At 53.6% G+C, this 15930-nt stretch overlaps 1 protein-coding gene across 3 annotated transcripts in view; it reads left to right on the forward strand.

The window, feature by feature from the left end:
* The window catches only part of PDE9A (phosphodiesterase 9A), a 104027-nt gene that overhangs the window by 73842 nt on the left and 14255 nt on the right, over nt 1-15930 (forward strand). For all 3 annotated transcript variants that reach the window (XM_061422468.1, XM_061422476.1, XM_061422483.1), the window contains 3 exons: nt 4439-4523; nt 11192-11273; nt 12816-12890. In XM_061422468.1, the coding sequence (XP_061278452.1) occupies nt 4439-4523; nt 11192-11273; nt 12816-12890 (242 nt within the window). The remainder of the gene's footprint in view (nt 1-4438; nt 4524-11191; nt 11274-12815; nt 12891-15930) is intronic.

A 15930-nucleotide genomic window follows, 5' to 3' on the forward strand; every position in this document is an offset into this window, starting at 1 on the left:
TTCTTATTTGCAGGACAGGCCCAGGCACCCTGCAGGCACAGGGCAGCCCTGCTCCCATCCAGCCTTTATCCTTGCCCGTGCGTGCCACCTGCTTAGTCACTCAGTCATGTCTGACTCTTTGCGACCTCATGGGCTGTAGCCCACCAGGCTCCTCTGTCCGTGGGATTCTCCAGGCAAGAATACTGGCGTGGGTGACAGTTACCTTCTCCGGGGATCTTCCTGACCCAGGGATCAAACCTGTGTCTCATGTCTCCTGCATTGGCAGCTGGATTCTTTACCACTAGCGCCACCTGGACCCGAGCTCCATCCCTGGATCAGGAAGATCCCCTGGAAAAAGGCATGGCAACCCACTCCAGCATTCTTGCCCAGAGAACCCCATGGACAGAGGAGCCTGGCGGTCTCCAGTCCTTGCCCAGGCCTGGCCCCAAACCTAAAGACTGGAGAGCTGGCCCCAGGGGCCTGAGTTTACAGCCAGGTCAAGCGAACAACCCAGAAGACTGAAAGCAAACCTTGCTTTTCTTTTTGTCACTCAGGAAATGTGCGTTATGCAAATTCCTTAGCAGAGTTCTTGGCAGAAATGCTGAAACACGGCTCTATTCCTACATGTCTGTAAACAATTTTCAAAGCTCTGCAGCCTCACCAGGGCCTGGCCTGCCCACAGTAGCCTCTCAGGAGAGCCCGATGGGGCTGGAGGGAGGAGAGAACAGGACAGAGCTGCCTCCGTGACCACCCTCTTGCTCCTGCCCACTGAGGCCCCATTCCTGAAGCCAGCATCCCTCTTAGCAAATCATTCCTGAACATTCTCCTCCAGGGTGGCTGTGACCTGCCAAGGCCCATGGAGCCACTTCTAAAGTCCAAGAGAGGCCAGCAGAGTCCATGTGATGCTCAGGCCACTAGTCTGGGGCTCTGGTCTGTGCCACCTGTGTTTAAGGTTTGGGACTGATGAGTGGGCCGAGATGTGGGTAGCTGACATCCATCCCCACCATGGGGCCTCACTGGGTGGCCACAGGACCTGGGGGAGGCCCAGCACAGTTGGCCTTCTCGCTCCCCCAGGATCTTCCAAAAGGGATCCTGGTGTCCAGCGAGGCCTGGGAGGGGCTGCCCCAGATCTATGCGTGCCTGCATCCGCCCAGCGCCTCCCAGCTTCCTCCCTGTGCTCTGGAGCTTTGCTACCTCCCGGCTTCCTCCCTGTGCTCTGGCCCTTTAATCCCATGACATGTTGTTTTCTCGTCCATTGATGAATGCACTTTTTGCCATCTCATTGCTCACCGTCAATTTCCTCGGCAACCAGGCTTCATTTCATAAACATCTTTGCCGTAAATTCTGAATCTCTGAGATTCAGATAAGTGATATCATACCATGTAGCCCAAAAGACTGAATCTTAACATCACCCCCAATAAATGGCCAAGGAATCTGATCTACATCAATTCCAATATCCATTCGATCAAACATCAGGCAGCCACCAAGAGCCATGAGCTAGTGGGCAGCTGCTAACAGGAGCATCCTTGACCTTGATGATAGAAAAAAGCAAATGAGAAAACAGAGCGGCATGATCCCCCAATTTTTTTTTTTAAGAAATTTTTTTGATGTGGATCATTTTTAAAGTCTTTATCTAATTTGTTACAGTATTGTTTCTATCTTATGTTTTGGTTTTTTGACTTCAAGGTATATTGGATCTTAGCTCCCCAACCAGGTCCTTGCATTGCATTGGGACCCTTGCATTGAAAGACGAAGCCTTAATCACTGGATTGACAGGAAAATCTCCTGTCTTTTTAAAAATAAGAGTAAATAGATAGATATTAAGAATGCATGGGGATGGGAGAGAAATGCCTGGAAGGATACACTCACACACACACACATATATAATATATTGTTGTTGTTGTTCAGTCACTCAGTCGTGTCTGACTCTTTGCGATCCCATGGACTGCAGCACGCCAGGCTTCCCTGTGCTTCATTATCTCCTGGAGCTTGCTCAAACTCATCTCCATCGAGTTGGTGATACCGTCCAACCATCTTATCCTCTGTCATCCCCTTCTCCTCATGCCTTCAGTCTTTCCCAGCATCAGGGTCTTTTCCACTGAGTTGGCTCTTGGCATCAGGTGGCCAAAGTATTGGAGCTTCAGCCTCAGCATCAGTTCCTTCAATGAATGCTGCTGCTGCTGCTAAGCCGCTTCAGTCGTGTCTGACTCTGTGCGACCCCATAGACGGCAGCCCAACAGGCTCCCCCGTCCCTGGGATTCTCCAGGCAAGAACACTGGAGTGGGTTGCCATTTCCTTCTCCAACGCATGAAAGTGAAAAGTGAAAGTGAAGTCGCTCAGTCGTGTCCGACTCTGTGCGACCCCATAGACGGCAGCCCAACAGGCTCCTCCATCCATGGGATTCTCCAGGCAAGAATACTGGAGTGGGTTGCCATTTCCTTCTCCACCAATGAATATTCAGGATTAATTTCCTAAGATTGACTGGTTTGATCTCCTTGCAGTCTAAGGAACTCTCAGGAGTCTTCTCCAACACCATATAATAGTAAATGAATTCTCTTCTGGCCCAGTGGGCTCATGGATACATTTTTAAATACTCTTCTTTGATAGGCCCTGTATTTGCTCCATTTTCTGTAGTAGTCATAGGTTATTTTGTATTCAGAAAAGTGATGCTGGAAACATAACGAGTGTATCCATGGACCCTGACTGGCAGGGCACTGCTGCCCTGTTTGGACTATACAGCATGGTCTGTCTCTTCCCCACATGGATTCCCTTTTTGGATCCAAGTCTGTGTCACATGCCAGGTCCCTTCTCCAGCTGTATTCCCCTTTCTGAAATTTTCTGCCCTTCACGTGTTAGCAACCCTTTCCTGGGCCCCTTCCTGCCACTGATGTTGACTCCACTGTATGTCCCAGTGACAGACACGGCTGCAACATGGTCCCCTCCTCCGAGGGGTGAGCGTCTTGCAGTGGGACTGAGGCTGAGGAGTGCCCTGGGCATGTGCACACTCCTGGTCCCAATGCAAACCTTTACGACGTGTGCTGCTACACTTCTTCTTGGGAGTGGACCCAAGCCTCCATCCATCTCTTAACAGCGTGGTGCAAGAAACGACTGAGAGCATCCTACCCCAAAGGAGGATGCGGGGTCCCAGAGGGAGCTCAGAGTACTGATGTCGTTTCCTCCACCCCCTCCACCTCACTGCCCCGCGTCCTGGTACAAAAGGGAGGAGGTGGTTTTTGAGCCTCTGCCTTGGCATCCCACATGGCAGAGAAGCAGGTCACCAGGACCTGATTCACAGATCAGATCCTCCAGATTCCTGCCACATAAACGGAAGGACGCCGTGGTTTCACAAAGCCTGGCCCCCGCTTGGCCCCTGACCCTGAAATGCTTAGAAAACCTGCCCAGGGAGGTTCTAGTTCCTGCCTGTCTGCCCAGGGCAGTGCTGGGAAAATTTCCACCCCCATGAGCTCCAGAGCTGCTGACAGCTCCTCCCGGCGGGAGGGGATTAATGGAAACCAGCGGAAGTCACCGAGCTGCTTTGTTTTTCTTTTAGAAATCATCTGCATTTTATTTTTAGCCATATTCAGAGCCACACTCCCTGAAAAGGGGGATGAGTGGCATCCTGGGTAGTATCTTTTTGCATAAAAATTGAGGTGTGATTACAAAGTAACAAAGCTCATCTTTTTTATTTCTTATGAACTGACTCTAGTCTGAAAGCCCTTCCAAAGCTGGCAGCATTTCTGGGCTAAATATGCACCTGCCAAGTGTGTATGTCTTGAAGTTGAATACTCGCTTGTGGGTGTAAGCGCCAGTTCATCCTTTGATGAAAAACAAATTAGTAGTGTGCTGACATAAGGGACCCCTCCTCGCCACAGCACCCCGGAAATATGACCAAGTCTGGGGTCGTCCTCCTGGCCTGTTCGTTTCTCACCATTTCAGGTGTGGACTTCTCCTGGTTAACTGCTCTACAGGATCTTAAAGTGCAAAGCTCCTTATCTTAATGAAATTTCCATTCTTGCTGGGAAGCTGTGATTTTGCCCCCTGAAACTTCCATTGCATTTTAATACCGTGGGAACACATAACCCCCTTTTTCTTTGGGGGATAAAAGACGCTGTGTCCCAGATCCTCAGCTGGTGCTTAGGGATATGGAGAGAAAGCAAGAAGTGGGTGAGGGCAGAGTGGAGATTCATGGAGAGGGGCGGGGGAGGGGCTTCCATCCTAGAGGGCCCATGGGCCTGAATGCGATGAACAGGCGTGTGTCTGGGGGCAGCTGTGTTTCAGCTGAGTGAGTGGGAGGCCAGAGAATCAGCAGGGTGGGCGGGAGTGGGAACCAGTGTCTGAGCCAGCCTCCCCTCCTTCCCGCCCAGCAGTGGACATGGGAGCCGTGGGCGAACCCCCAGTTACCAGCCTCCCCATCCTCCGCATGTATCCATGGTAACCCCGTGTTTCTCTTGGTCCCCAGTGGAAGGACTAAAAGTGGTGGAGATTGAGAAATGCAAGAGTGACATTAAAAAGATGAGGGAGGAGCTGGCAGCCAGAAGCAACAGGTAAGGTCTGCGCCGGGGGAGGCGCAGGCAGACGGCTGGGGGAGAGCACTGCGTAGCCATATGGGGTGGAGGGGGCCCTGGGCTTTTTTTTCCCCAGAAGCGAGGCTGAAGAATCTGGTTCAGCTGGGCTTGAGTGGGCACCGTCTGGGATCTGCTTTTCAGTTACACAGCTTTCTTCTCATAAAAGAGAGTTTATGGCCGTGGGAGGCGGGGAGGATGACGTCACAGAAGAAGAGAGGAAGCGTCCTACAGAAAATGGTAAAGATTCACACTCTCAGCTTGAACAAAGTCGACATCGATTATTTTGAAAAAGGGACCAATTAAAGGAGAAGGGTCTTTGGCTTCCAGAGGACGCGTGTCCTGGGGCCTCAGAGGCCCCGCTTCCATATGGACGTCCCCACAGCGCAGAGTCGGAGAAGGCGATGGCACCCACTCCAGTACTCTTGCCTGGAAAATCCCATGGACAGAGGAGCCTGGTAGGCTGCAGTCCATGGGGTCGCTAAGAGTCGGACACAACTGAGCAACTTTACTTTCACTTTTCACTTTCATGCATTGGAGAAGGAAATGGCAACCTGCTCCAGTGTTCTTGCCTGGAGAATCCCAGGGACGGGGGAGCCTGATGGGCTGCCATCTAGGGGGTTGCACAGAGTTGGACACGACTGAAGCGACTTAGCAGCAACAGCACAGAGTGGCCAGTCGGGGGAGCAATACCACAGTCTGGACACAGAAGTCACTTGTCCCTCGGAACGAGTGTCCCTCCATGCATGCCCCTGGGGAGCCAAGGCGCCGAAATCCATGAAAAAAAATCCCCAAGCACTTCTTGGAGAGTGGGGTTTTGGGTGCAGCGGGACCCCTGGCCAAACTGGGGTCAAAGCAGAGGTTCAGGTTGGGGGTGGAGATGCCCCGTTGGCCAAGATGACGCGGGATGTGGTGCACGCATGGAGTGTGGACTGTGTGCAGGGCTGTGCCAGCTGCTTTCTGACGCGACCAGCTCCGCCTGTCTGCCCTCTGGGGTTGCTTCATGCCCACGGTCACCTGTCCAGAGCCCGCGTGGTGACGATGTGGCCTGTCACCCCCAGAACGCCATGCCACTAGGGTGCCTGAGGTTACACTGGGCCTAATGGGACTTAGCAGGACTCCTGGGCCCACTCACAGCCCTGTGCAAACACACTGGATCGTCTTACAAGGCCGCCTGACACCCTGAAGGTCATTGTCAGAATTTTCAAAATTGAGGGCAACCTGCTTAGTGGGGAGGGTGGCTGAGTGCGGGGTCTTTGGGCCAGGAGGGGACAGGGAAGCTGGTGGTCCCGCCAGAGAGTGGTGAGGCTGGCAGCCCCGGGGTGGGCTCGGGGGCACGTCTTCCCAGGACCACACCATGTTCGTGTCATACTTGTCATCAGTTTGGATTTTCTGAGACCAGCCTGGGACCGGCTGCCTGTGGCCCAGTGCCATGTCTGCTGCAGCGAGAGGGGGCAAGGGTGTGCTCTGGGCCCCGTCCCCCACCTTCCCTCTGTGGAATCGCCTCACCCACAAACATGTTGCATCCATGGAGCCCACAGAGCACTTGTGCGAGACAGGTCGGCTTTTTTGAGGTATAGTTGGTTCCCAGGTGGCGCGGCGGTAAAGAGTCCTGCACCGCAGGAGATGCAAGTTTGATCCCTGGGTCGGGAAGATCCAAACTAGATCCCCTGGAAAAGGAAATGACAACCGGCTCCAATATTCTTGCCTGGGAAATCCCATCGACAAAGGAGCCTGGTAGGCTGCAGTCCATGAGGTTGCAAAGAGTCAGACATGATGTAGCAGCTGAGCACACAGGTTAGTTGAAGGTGCACATGGTAGGAAGGGGTTTTATATGCAGCCTCTCATCCCTTCTCAAATGACTGACTCCTGCCACCTCCCTGGAACAGCCGGGGTGAGTCATGAGCCCCCGCCAGGCTGCAGGCGCCCTCGTCTATACAGAGCCCAGTGAGGGCAGGGGCCAGGCAGTGCTTCCGGTATGGTCCCTGACATGCACTGGCCATTCGGATGGCAAGAGAAAATTCAGAATTTCACCCGGGTTGTGTTAGTTTCCTGCGGCTGCTGTAACAAAGTACCACTAACGGGGGGCTGAAAACGGTAGTTTCTTTTCCCACAGTTCTGAGCATTAGAAATCTGAACCAAAGCTGTCAGGAAGGCCAGGCTCCCCAGGAAGGCCTGTTCCAGGCCTCTCTTCCAGCTTCTGGGGGTGTTGGTGATTCTTGGGGCTCCTTGGCTTGCAGGGCATTACTGCAGGGTCTGCCTCTGTCTCCACATGGCCTTTCTCTGTGTGTGTCTATCTCTGTCCAAGTGTCCCCTGTCACCCGTCAACTCACACAGATGTGAGAGCTGGACAGTAAAGAAGGCTGAGTCCCGAAGAATGGATGCTTATGAGCTGTGGTGCTGGAGAAGACTCTTGAGCATCCCTTGGACAGCAAGGAGATCAAACCAGTAAATCCTAAAGGAAATCAACCCTGAATTTTCACTGGAAGGACTGATGCTGAAGCTGAAGCTCAATACTTGGGCCACCTGATGCGAAGAACTGACTAATTGGAAAGGACCCTGATGCTGGGAAAGATTGAGGGCAAGAGGAGAAGGGGTGACAGAGAATGAGTTGGTTGGATGGCATCACCAATTCAGTGGACATGAACTTGGGCAAACTCAAGGAGATAGTGAAGGACAGGGAACCCTGGCCTGCCTCAGTCGATGGGGAGGTTGGGGCTGAGGGTGGGGGCAAAGAATCAGATATGACTTGGCGACTAAACGACAGTAGTCATACTGGGTGAGGGGTCACCTTCCTCCAGCATGGCCGATCTGAACTCATTACATCTGTGACAGCCCTGTTCCAAATGAGGTCACAGCCACAGGTGCTATTAGGACCTCAGGGTATGAGGACACAAAGGGGACAAAACACACCACGTGGAGAAGACCCGCCTGATCTCAGAGCACAGGGGAGATGAGATGTCCCCTGCAGGTGCCCCTCTGGGGCAGAGAGAGCTGGGCTCATCCAAGTGTTGAGGCCCCTTCCGTATGCCGCCCCCTGCCAGAAGTGCATTCTTGGAGCTCACAGTGCTGCGGTAATCCGAAGAGGCGCCCTCCCTGTGTCATAACCAAGTCTAGAGCGATGTCATCTCCGCCAGCGGTTTTCACAGCAGCCATGTTGGTGAGAGACGAGTAATTGTAACTCTTCATTCAAAAATAGAGTAGCATAAAGTCTCAAACATTGCAACACAATTGGAAGAAGGAAATCTAGCCTCCTGGGCGTAGGTCTGATCCACAGCAGCATCACCCACCTGGGACCCTGGCCCAGGAGCCCAGCGGCCTCCTGTGCCCTGTACAAACAGCCCTGCCCTTTTCTATATGGAGAAATTGACTCAGACAGAGGGTAAGTCGTTTGCATTGCCCTCCTCAGTCTCTGTTGATGGCAGGGTTCCATCCTAACTAATCACACAGAGGGTCAGGCCATTCAGTGTCCCGGGACCTGGCTTGTTACCTGGGACCAGCTTTGTTACCTGGGATCACATGGCTGAGCAGCTCTTTCTGACGATGTCAGCCCAGCTGGGAAGTGGTCCTGCCTATGGCAGGGCTGAGAGAGGAACAAAGATCCCAGTCTGGGTGAGCCCAGCTCTGTACCCGCTCAGGTGGTCAGTGAGTCTGAAGTGATGACCACCTTCACCCACCCATGAGCACACCACAGTGTGGCCTTGGAGCCAGGGGTCTGCATGGACCAAAACCATCTTTCCCCAGGGAATAACAGGATAGTGGTTGGGTTGGATCAGACTCAGACCCACAGACACCCTCGGAGCGGGCAAGAGTCCCCTGAGACCCAGGCCTTGGGTTTCTCTTGGCTTTTCCCCAAGAGGAAAGAAGGCGAATCGCCCGCCCAGCTGTAGGGCAAGGTCCGACCTCGCTGAGCACGTGTCCACAGAGTGGAGCGGAAGATTCATCCCAACGGGGCTCTGCGGGAACCCTCAGGGCAGCATCCAAGGGCCCTGGAGCCCACCGTCTTTGCTTCTGTCCCAAACACATGGCCTTGACCACTGGGCTGAGCCCCAGGAGAGGGAGGGCTGGGAGCACAGAACACAAAAGCAAAAACCAGCCCCAAATGGAAAAGGAGAGACACCATGCCAGAGGCTCTGTCAGCTGGAGGATGCTGGTTCCCGTGGCAACGGGCACAGAGGGAGCTGGCAGGGGCACCTTGCTGACGTGGGCAGGCCCTGGTGGGACCTCCCAATGCTGGGGTTTTCGAGCAAGCAGAGAGATCCCAGCAGTCAAACCATCCTGGATGGCAAAAGCTCACGCAGCCCTCCTGGGAAAGGTGCACAACCAGCCTGCCCAGCACGCGTGCAGATGTTGGTTCAGAAGAGGTTAAAAGCACAAGAAGAATAATGAGAATGCTGCGTGTGGTCTTCAGAGCATAGACCAGCTCTCACTGCTCAGACGTGTGTCAGTGGAAGTTCTCGTGTACAAGGGCGACCCCAGACATCGTCTGGTGGGCGCGTTTTCCTGGTTCACTGTTGCTCTTTTGCTCAGGCTGTCTTAAAATCTCCCTCCACACACGAAGCTGTCCTAAGCACCTTGGATGATTCTCCCAGGCATCGGGTGGAGGGAAGAAGCAGTGGGACACTGAGAAGATCACACTGAGCCTCTTTTTCCAAAAAGGAGCAGGCGTGTTATTCTGAGTTTGCACGTGGTGTAGCCTCCTCGTCAAACCTGCAGACGATACTGGTGGTGGGGAAGAGTCGGTAATAACTGCAGCAACCACAGTGCTCCCAGCTGAAATCCAGTCCAGAGCTTCCCAGATGTTCTTCTGTGTACAGAGACCCAGTTTTGAAAAACAACTATGAAATACCGCGTTGTAATTTTTTTTACACTTACAGAATTGTAAACAATCAATAGATCAAAATGCAGCCTCAGACATTCTGAAGGCTTTGGTCCAGCACTCATTCTCATTCACCAAATGAATGGGTTCTTTTCTTGGTAAATTGTTCTCTATTACTTTTCAGGATATACTGTAGGCAACCTTTCTTTTTCCCTTTTCACCCCAAATTCCCTGGCTTCACATAATACTTGTAATTAGAGATGACATAACAGACCTCCCTGTCGAGGTACTGTAATGATTTAAATTATTTCCCACTGGGGGACATTCAGGTAGCTTCTACTTTGGTTTTTGCAGCAATAGATAACGCTGTGGTGACTACCTTTGAGCCCTTTGCTTGCATCTAATTCTTTTCTTAAAGTAAATTCCCCAGCAGAGGCTTGCGGCTTAAAGGATATGAGTTTCTTTATGGCTTTTACAATACAATATGAATTGCTCTCCCAGGAGATGAAACGTTATCTATAGAGCTGCACGGGCTTCTGTGTTGGCCCCGCCCCCTGTCTGGGACTCTCACACAAGGCATGAGAGGGGCAGAGTTTAGACACCCCCCAGGTTCCCTGTTTTTGGGGGACTGGGAGTTCCTTCAAAAGGAGTTAAGGTGCCCAGGTCTCCTGGAGCAGCCCCCACCTGCAGCCCCCAGATGTGTCCCCACAGGCCAGCACACTCGGCCCTGACGTTAGAAGGGGGCTTCCCTCCAAAACCAGCGGGCTCCATTTGTTCCGTTCTTGTTGCCTCGACGTTAAATGATGAAACGGAGTCAGACAGCACATTCAGCGTGTGTGTAAGGCGGGGCATCCTCAGAGTCCTTCATGGGAGGGGTTGATGGCCTGTGGTCCACCACACCCTGGCGCCCAAGGAGGGTGTGCTTTTGGATGAGGTTGAGCTCTCTAAAACATCAGCAGTGCGTCTGTGACACGTTAGTGGAAAAGGCAAGCTGCCAGAGAGCGAGCTCAGTTCAATTCCACCCTTGTCGAGAAGGACCGGGGGCTGCCCGTGTGTGTCCATGCCGAGGAAGGTTCTGGAAGGATGCCCCGAACTTAACAGAAGGCATTTCCAGGCGTGAGATTTAGAGGAAAGAAGTGGGTAAAATGGGACTTCCTAGTTTTTTAACTTTACTTCTATGGTTTTTTAACTTTTTAGACTAAACGTGTCTTACCCACATCATGAGAAAAAGATTTTTAGAAGCCTCTCTAAAGTGAAGATGACGTGTTTTCTGAGAGCTCAGTATCATCTCAAGAGGTCCAGCAGGGGTCCTTGGGGTTTAGCAGTGACACGTCTCTGGCTCTGTGGCTTATTTTTCTGGAACAAATAAGATGAAAGGCGTTTGTGGGGTTCAGGTTGGATTGAGTTTGGGGTGTTTTTTAGCAGTGGCAATTATATTATTTACAATCTACTATGTGCGGGTCACTGTGCTAGGTTTTCTTCATGTACTAACTCTTTTTTTATGTATTTTAAACTTTTTGTTTTGTGTTGGGGTAAAGCCAATTAACAGTGTGGTGATAGACTCAGGTGAGCAGCGAATGGACTCAGCCATACATATATATATCCATCCTACCCCCGCTCCCATCCAGGCTGCCACGTAACGTTGAGCAGAGTCCCCTGTGCTATACCGTAGGACCATGCTGGTTACTCATTTTAAATTCAGCAGTGTGTGCACGCCCATCAACTCTGGGGTTTGTTGTTTGGGCTCCAATGAGGTCCCCACAGTTAGCTGCCCAGGCGACACCAAGGCCAAGGTGGCGGTGCCAGAGGTAATCTTTGCTTTTCTCTTCAGGACCAGCTGTCCCTGCAAGTACAGTTTTTTGGATAACAACAAGAAGTTGACGCCTCGACGCGATGTCCCCTCTTACCCCAAGGTAAGATGACAGCCTGCCTGTGAAGAAACCACCGTCTGTGTCCACAGCCTCAGGGCACACCCCCCCACCACCTCTGGCCCCATCCAGGGCCGCCCTGGCCTCCCAGCCCCACTGCAGTCTGCACGTTTGCAAAGCCAGCTCTCGCCAGGGCCCTGGCCATAGCACGCTTCTATTATTCTTAGGCAGAATATACTTTCTCGTTGACATTTGTTTAGCAGAACTGGTCCCAGACCACAGCTTACTGCCAGGAGATCATAGCTCCTCCCAACCCCCATCGCCAACTCGGTGAACAAACGGCTCTGACACTCAAATGTTACTTGAAAGAACTTTCATTTTTAACTAAATTATTTATAATCTGCTTCATTGCATCTCCCGTCCCTGAACAATATGTAGTTAGTATGAGAAGTTTTGCTTTTGGGTCACAGAGGATGTATCAGTTACAGGACAGAGGCCCTTATTAGAGCAGGCAATGCCCTGGAAATTGGGAAGGTCTTCAAAACAGCTACAAAAGACGGGTCCCATGATGGTGGTCCTCCATCTCACAATGCCTTCAGCTGGAGACTGAGCAGGATCCTGGCCCAGCTGAGTTTTACATATTTGCCCACTAAGATCTGGGCTTTGCCAAGACCAAGATCCTCCAGACGGGGGCAGGGGCCTGGGGTTGCCGGCCATGCACAAGGCCAAACCCCCAACCCGCCACCATTCCCACAGCAGCAAAGAGCCTTCCAGAGCTGCCAAGGGTCTCCCTGACTCGGATATGAAAGACACACTGAATGTTGTCCGAGGTCATCACGTGGACCCAAGTGCCCTTTCCCACAGGAATACATGGCCCACGCCTTGGGACCCTGCCCTGGGAGTCACAAGGCCCAGCCTGGGTCCTGAACAAAAGGCACCCATCTTCCACAGGAGTTCCTTCTAAAAACACAAAGAGAAAGACCTGGGCGATGACTGGATTTAATCCCAAACACCGTGACTGTCTCGTGTCTACGGTCTGCTGTTTCCTCTGACAACGTAACCTAAACTCTGGTGTTCCATAGAACCCACAAGCTGTGCTGTTACAGCCCACGGCTGAACTAGTGACAGGTTCCAAAAACAAACCTCAGAATAGCTTCTTAGCCAGTATGTGAATGTATGCCCATTTTTCCCCCCTCAATTTCACTTTATTGTATTTTTTAAAGTCAGGTTTCTAGGGATGTCACTAGCACGCAGTCACAATCACCCTCTGCAGGTGTGGAGCACTGTCAAGGATGACAGGCTTACATGGTCACATGCCCTCCACCACGATCAGGGGTGAACACTGTGTCTCCCCCAGATGCCCCCTCGGCCCCTGCTCGGTCAGTCCTGAAGCACTCCCCCAGCCCCAGCCCCCACTGGTGGGGTGTCCGTCCCTGTAGCGTCGTCCCCTCCAGAACTCTCGTGGGTGTGGCCTTGAGAATGGACCCAGGTGTCCTGAGATGGGTTGGGACGACATGGAGAAGGCGTGGCAGGCCTTTGTCCAGCACAGAGGCCGGAGCCAGCTCACACCGCTCCCTGTCCCTCCAGTACCTGCTGTCCCCTGAGACCATAGACGCCCTGCGGAAGCCCACTTTCGACGTCTGGCTCTGGGAGCCCAATGAGGTGAGTGCGAGAGTCAGCGGAATGGGCGCCAGCCTCAGGGACCAGATGGGAGGCATCCCCATCCCTCTTTTCCTCTATCTTCTCTTCCTTTTAGCTTGCTTCCCCAGTTTTGCAGCCAGGCTGCCCCTTGGGCTTGGGAAGGCCCTGAGCCAGAACCAAGGAGCACGTGAGCAGTGGTGCCTCACACCAGGATCTGGCTGCTCAGAAACGCCCCCACACCCCCCCACCGGGCCGCATCCTGATCCCCCAGGGCAGCTGCCGAGCCCCCGTGGGAGTGAACCTCCAGGCTTCGGGATTATTTCAGGAGGGGGCTCCCACTTGAGGTCCTGCTGAGAGTGGTCAGCCTGGGGAGCCATGAGGACTCGAGGACCCATGATCTGTCACTCGGTCGTGTCTGACTTGTGACCCCATGGACTGCAGCCTGCCAGGCTCCTCTGTCCAGGGTATTGTCCCAAACCAGGGATCGAACCTGGGTCTCCTGAATTGGCAGGTGGATTCTTTACCACGTGAGGCACCAGGGAAGCCTTCAAGGACTCAGAGTAACTTCTTACAGCATGACAGTTCTTTTAAATTTCCCTTTTGCTGAGAAAACACAGGCATGGAGATTGTCATTTGTTTAGTCTATTACCTAATAATGTCAGATACACCCTCCTCTCTCTGAACCCTAAGAAATCACAAAGCCACATAGACCTCAGGCCGCTGAAAGCAGCGGATTCTTGCCAGCTTTTCGGTCATGCAGGAGCGCAGAAAGGCTCACGCTCTTGGACAAGAGCGGCAGAGCGACTTCCCTGCAGGTCCAGGAAATGGATCATGCACCCTGAACTCTCCTGCGTGAACCACTGTCACTCGCGTGGTCTCCTGGGATAAGAAAAGCCCCAGCAAGAGGGGCGGGGAAGCACAGATCTCGCCTCCACCCAACCCGGTCCACCCTGAGAAGAGCAGCTGGATGGCACGGGTGCTCCAAAACGTCCAACCAACCAGCATGCAGGACTGGAGCTGGGGGCTCAGGGAGGAGGGGCTATTGTAAGTGTCACCTGCCGGATCAGTGCTTGATTGAAGACGGACGTGATGGAGGGAAGCAGGGCAGGAGGAGAAGAGTCAGGTGTTCCAGGAAAAGCGTGAAGACCTCTTGTCCCAGTAGCTCGCGCTGAACAGGGGACCCTGTTGGCCTGTCCACGAGCAAGTGGGCCCATGGGAGCTTCAAACACGCACCCCTGTTTCCAGCAGGTGGGCAAGTGCTGCTCTGAGCACATCTCACGCTCCGCATAGTCATTTTGACCTCCGCCCACAGGGAGAAAGAGCAAAGCTGGGGCCCTGATGGCAGAACCCTGCCATTCCTGTCTCCACAGAACACAGGCTGCTTGTGGCCAGAGAGGGAATGCTCCACCTTTGTGTCAGAGGTGGAAGGATCCCCGCATCCACCAGGGGGAGGCCGCCTCTCTGCCCTCGTCACTCCACCTGTGGGATGTATGCGCAGGTGCTGGCAGGGCAGGGCTAAGGGGCGGGAGGCAACCCCCTGCAGGTGTGCTTGGCCTGAGTGGCCGTCATCTAGCCCCAGGGTTTCACCAGCACACCTCCACGCCCCCAGGGAGCCTGGGGAGGGTTCCATTGCTTCTGTAAAGTGTCTCCCTGCCCGAGGTGGCAAACCAGAAGTGCTCACAGACAGCAGCCCTGGCCTCTGGGGGTGCCGTGAATTTTGGAGAATGAGCAGCAAAGATGAACAGGTACAAGGACACATCTGAAAGCTTCAGCAGCCCGAGTGGCCCCCAGCACTGCATCTGGCCACCCCCCGAGAAATCAGAGCTCCCGGGTGGTGGTGGTTCACTGACCCCCCTCCACGCAGGGGTGATGCGCCCTGCATCACCCAGGGCCCAGCCCAGCATCCTCTGATCACAGACCAGACGGGGAGATGACCTCACGCTGCTCCACTCTCTCAAGGGCCAGCCTCTGAGCGCCCCCACAGCTCTGCATCTGCCCAGCCCTGCCTTGAAGGCTGCAGGACCTCGCTGTCATCTCATGTGTCCTCCACGCTCACCATCACCCAGCTGCCAGCCCAGGACCTGCTGCAGCGTCCACAGCTGCCGTAATGGGAGCAGATGTACAGACGCATCCCTCCTGCTCTGAAGCCACCACATAAGTGGCGCCAGATGGTTTCATCTGCTGATCACCTCCGCCTCTTGACTCTGATTTCACAGCAAACATTTCAGCTCTGCGGGGTTGCCTGCAGCCGCGAATGGGCCGGTGTGGCGGGGAGCAGGGGTGTCAGAGCTACAGCCCCTCTGATCCAGGACGGTGAGGGCATGAGCAGCTCTGGATGGCTAGACCCTGACTAGGTGCTCATGCTGCCAGCCAAGCTGGGGTGACCCAGCCACCAGCCTGGACACCAGCCCTCCTGCCCTCACGCCAGGACCCTGCACTCCCCATGTCCTGTCAAGGGCTCCTTCAAAGCCCCGGTTTCCAAACCTTGGCACCCAGTCTGTGTCTGGGCTGTCCCCTCAAGGAAGACCAGCATGTGGCCCCTTCAAGGACTTTCCGTCTGGACATCCTCCCGGGCCCCCACTGCAGGGCTGGGGCGTTTTCCAGTTTCCTAAGTGGGTTCTTTGTGATGCCACACAAGTCTTTGCTTCCAGAGGTGTTCCTTCCGTGGCCAGCTCATTGACCCTTCATTGTAGGATTGGATTTGCAAAACTTCTAAATTGCAGTGTTTCTAGTTCTCATATATTTTGTAACAAGAAAAAGTGGATTTTCAGCTGTATTCCCTGAATAGGTCTGCTGGGGCTGCCATAGCAAATGCCGCAGACTTGGGGGTTAAATAGAAACCTGTTTTCTCACGGTCTGGAAGCTCGACCTCCGAGATCCAGGTGCGGGCAGGGCTGGTCCCTCCCGAGGCCTTTCTCCTCCGCGTGTCGACAGCCTTCTCCTCCTGTGTCCTCATACGGGCGTCCCTCTGTGCGTGTCTGTGTCCTGATCTCCTCTCATAAAGACACCTGTCCTAGCAGATTAGCGCCTGCCCTAGTGACCTTGCATAACCTCAATTATA

The sequence above is a fragment of the Bos javanicus genome, chromosome 1 (assembly GCF_032452875.1).
Source record: "Bos javanicus breed banteng chromosome 1, ARS-OSU_banteng_1.0, whole genome shotgun sequence".
Lineage (NCBI taxonomy): Eukaryota > Metazoa > Chordata > Mammalia > Artiodactyla > Bovidae > Bos > Bos javanicus.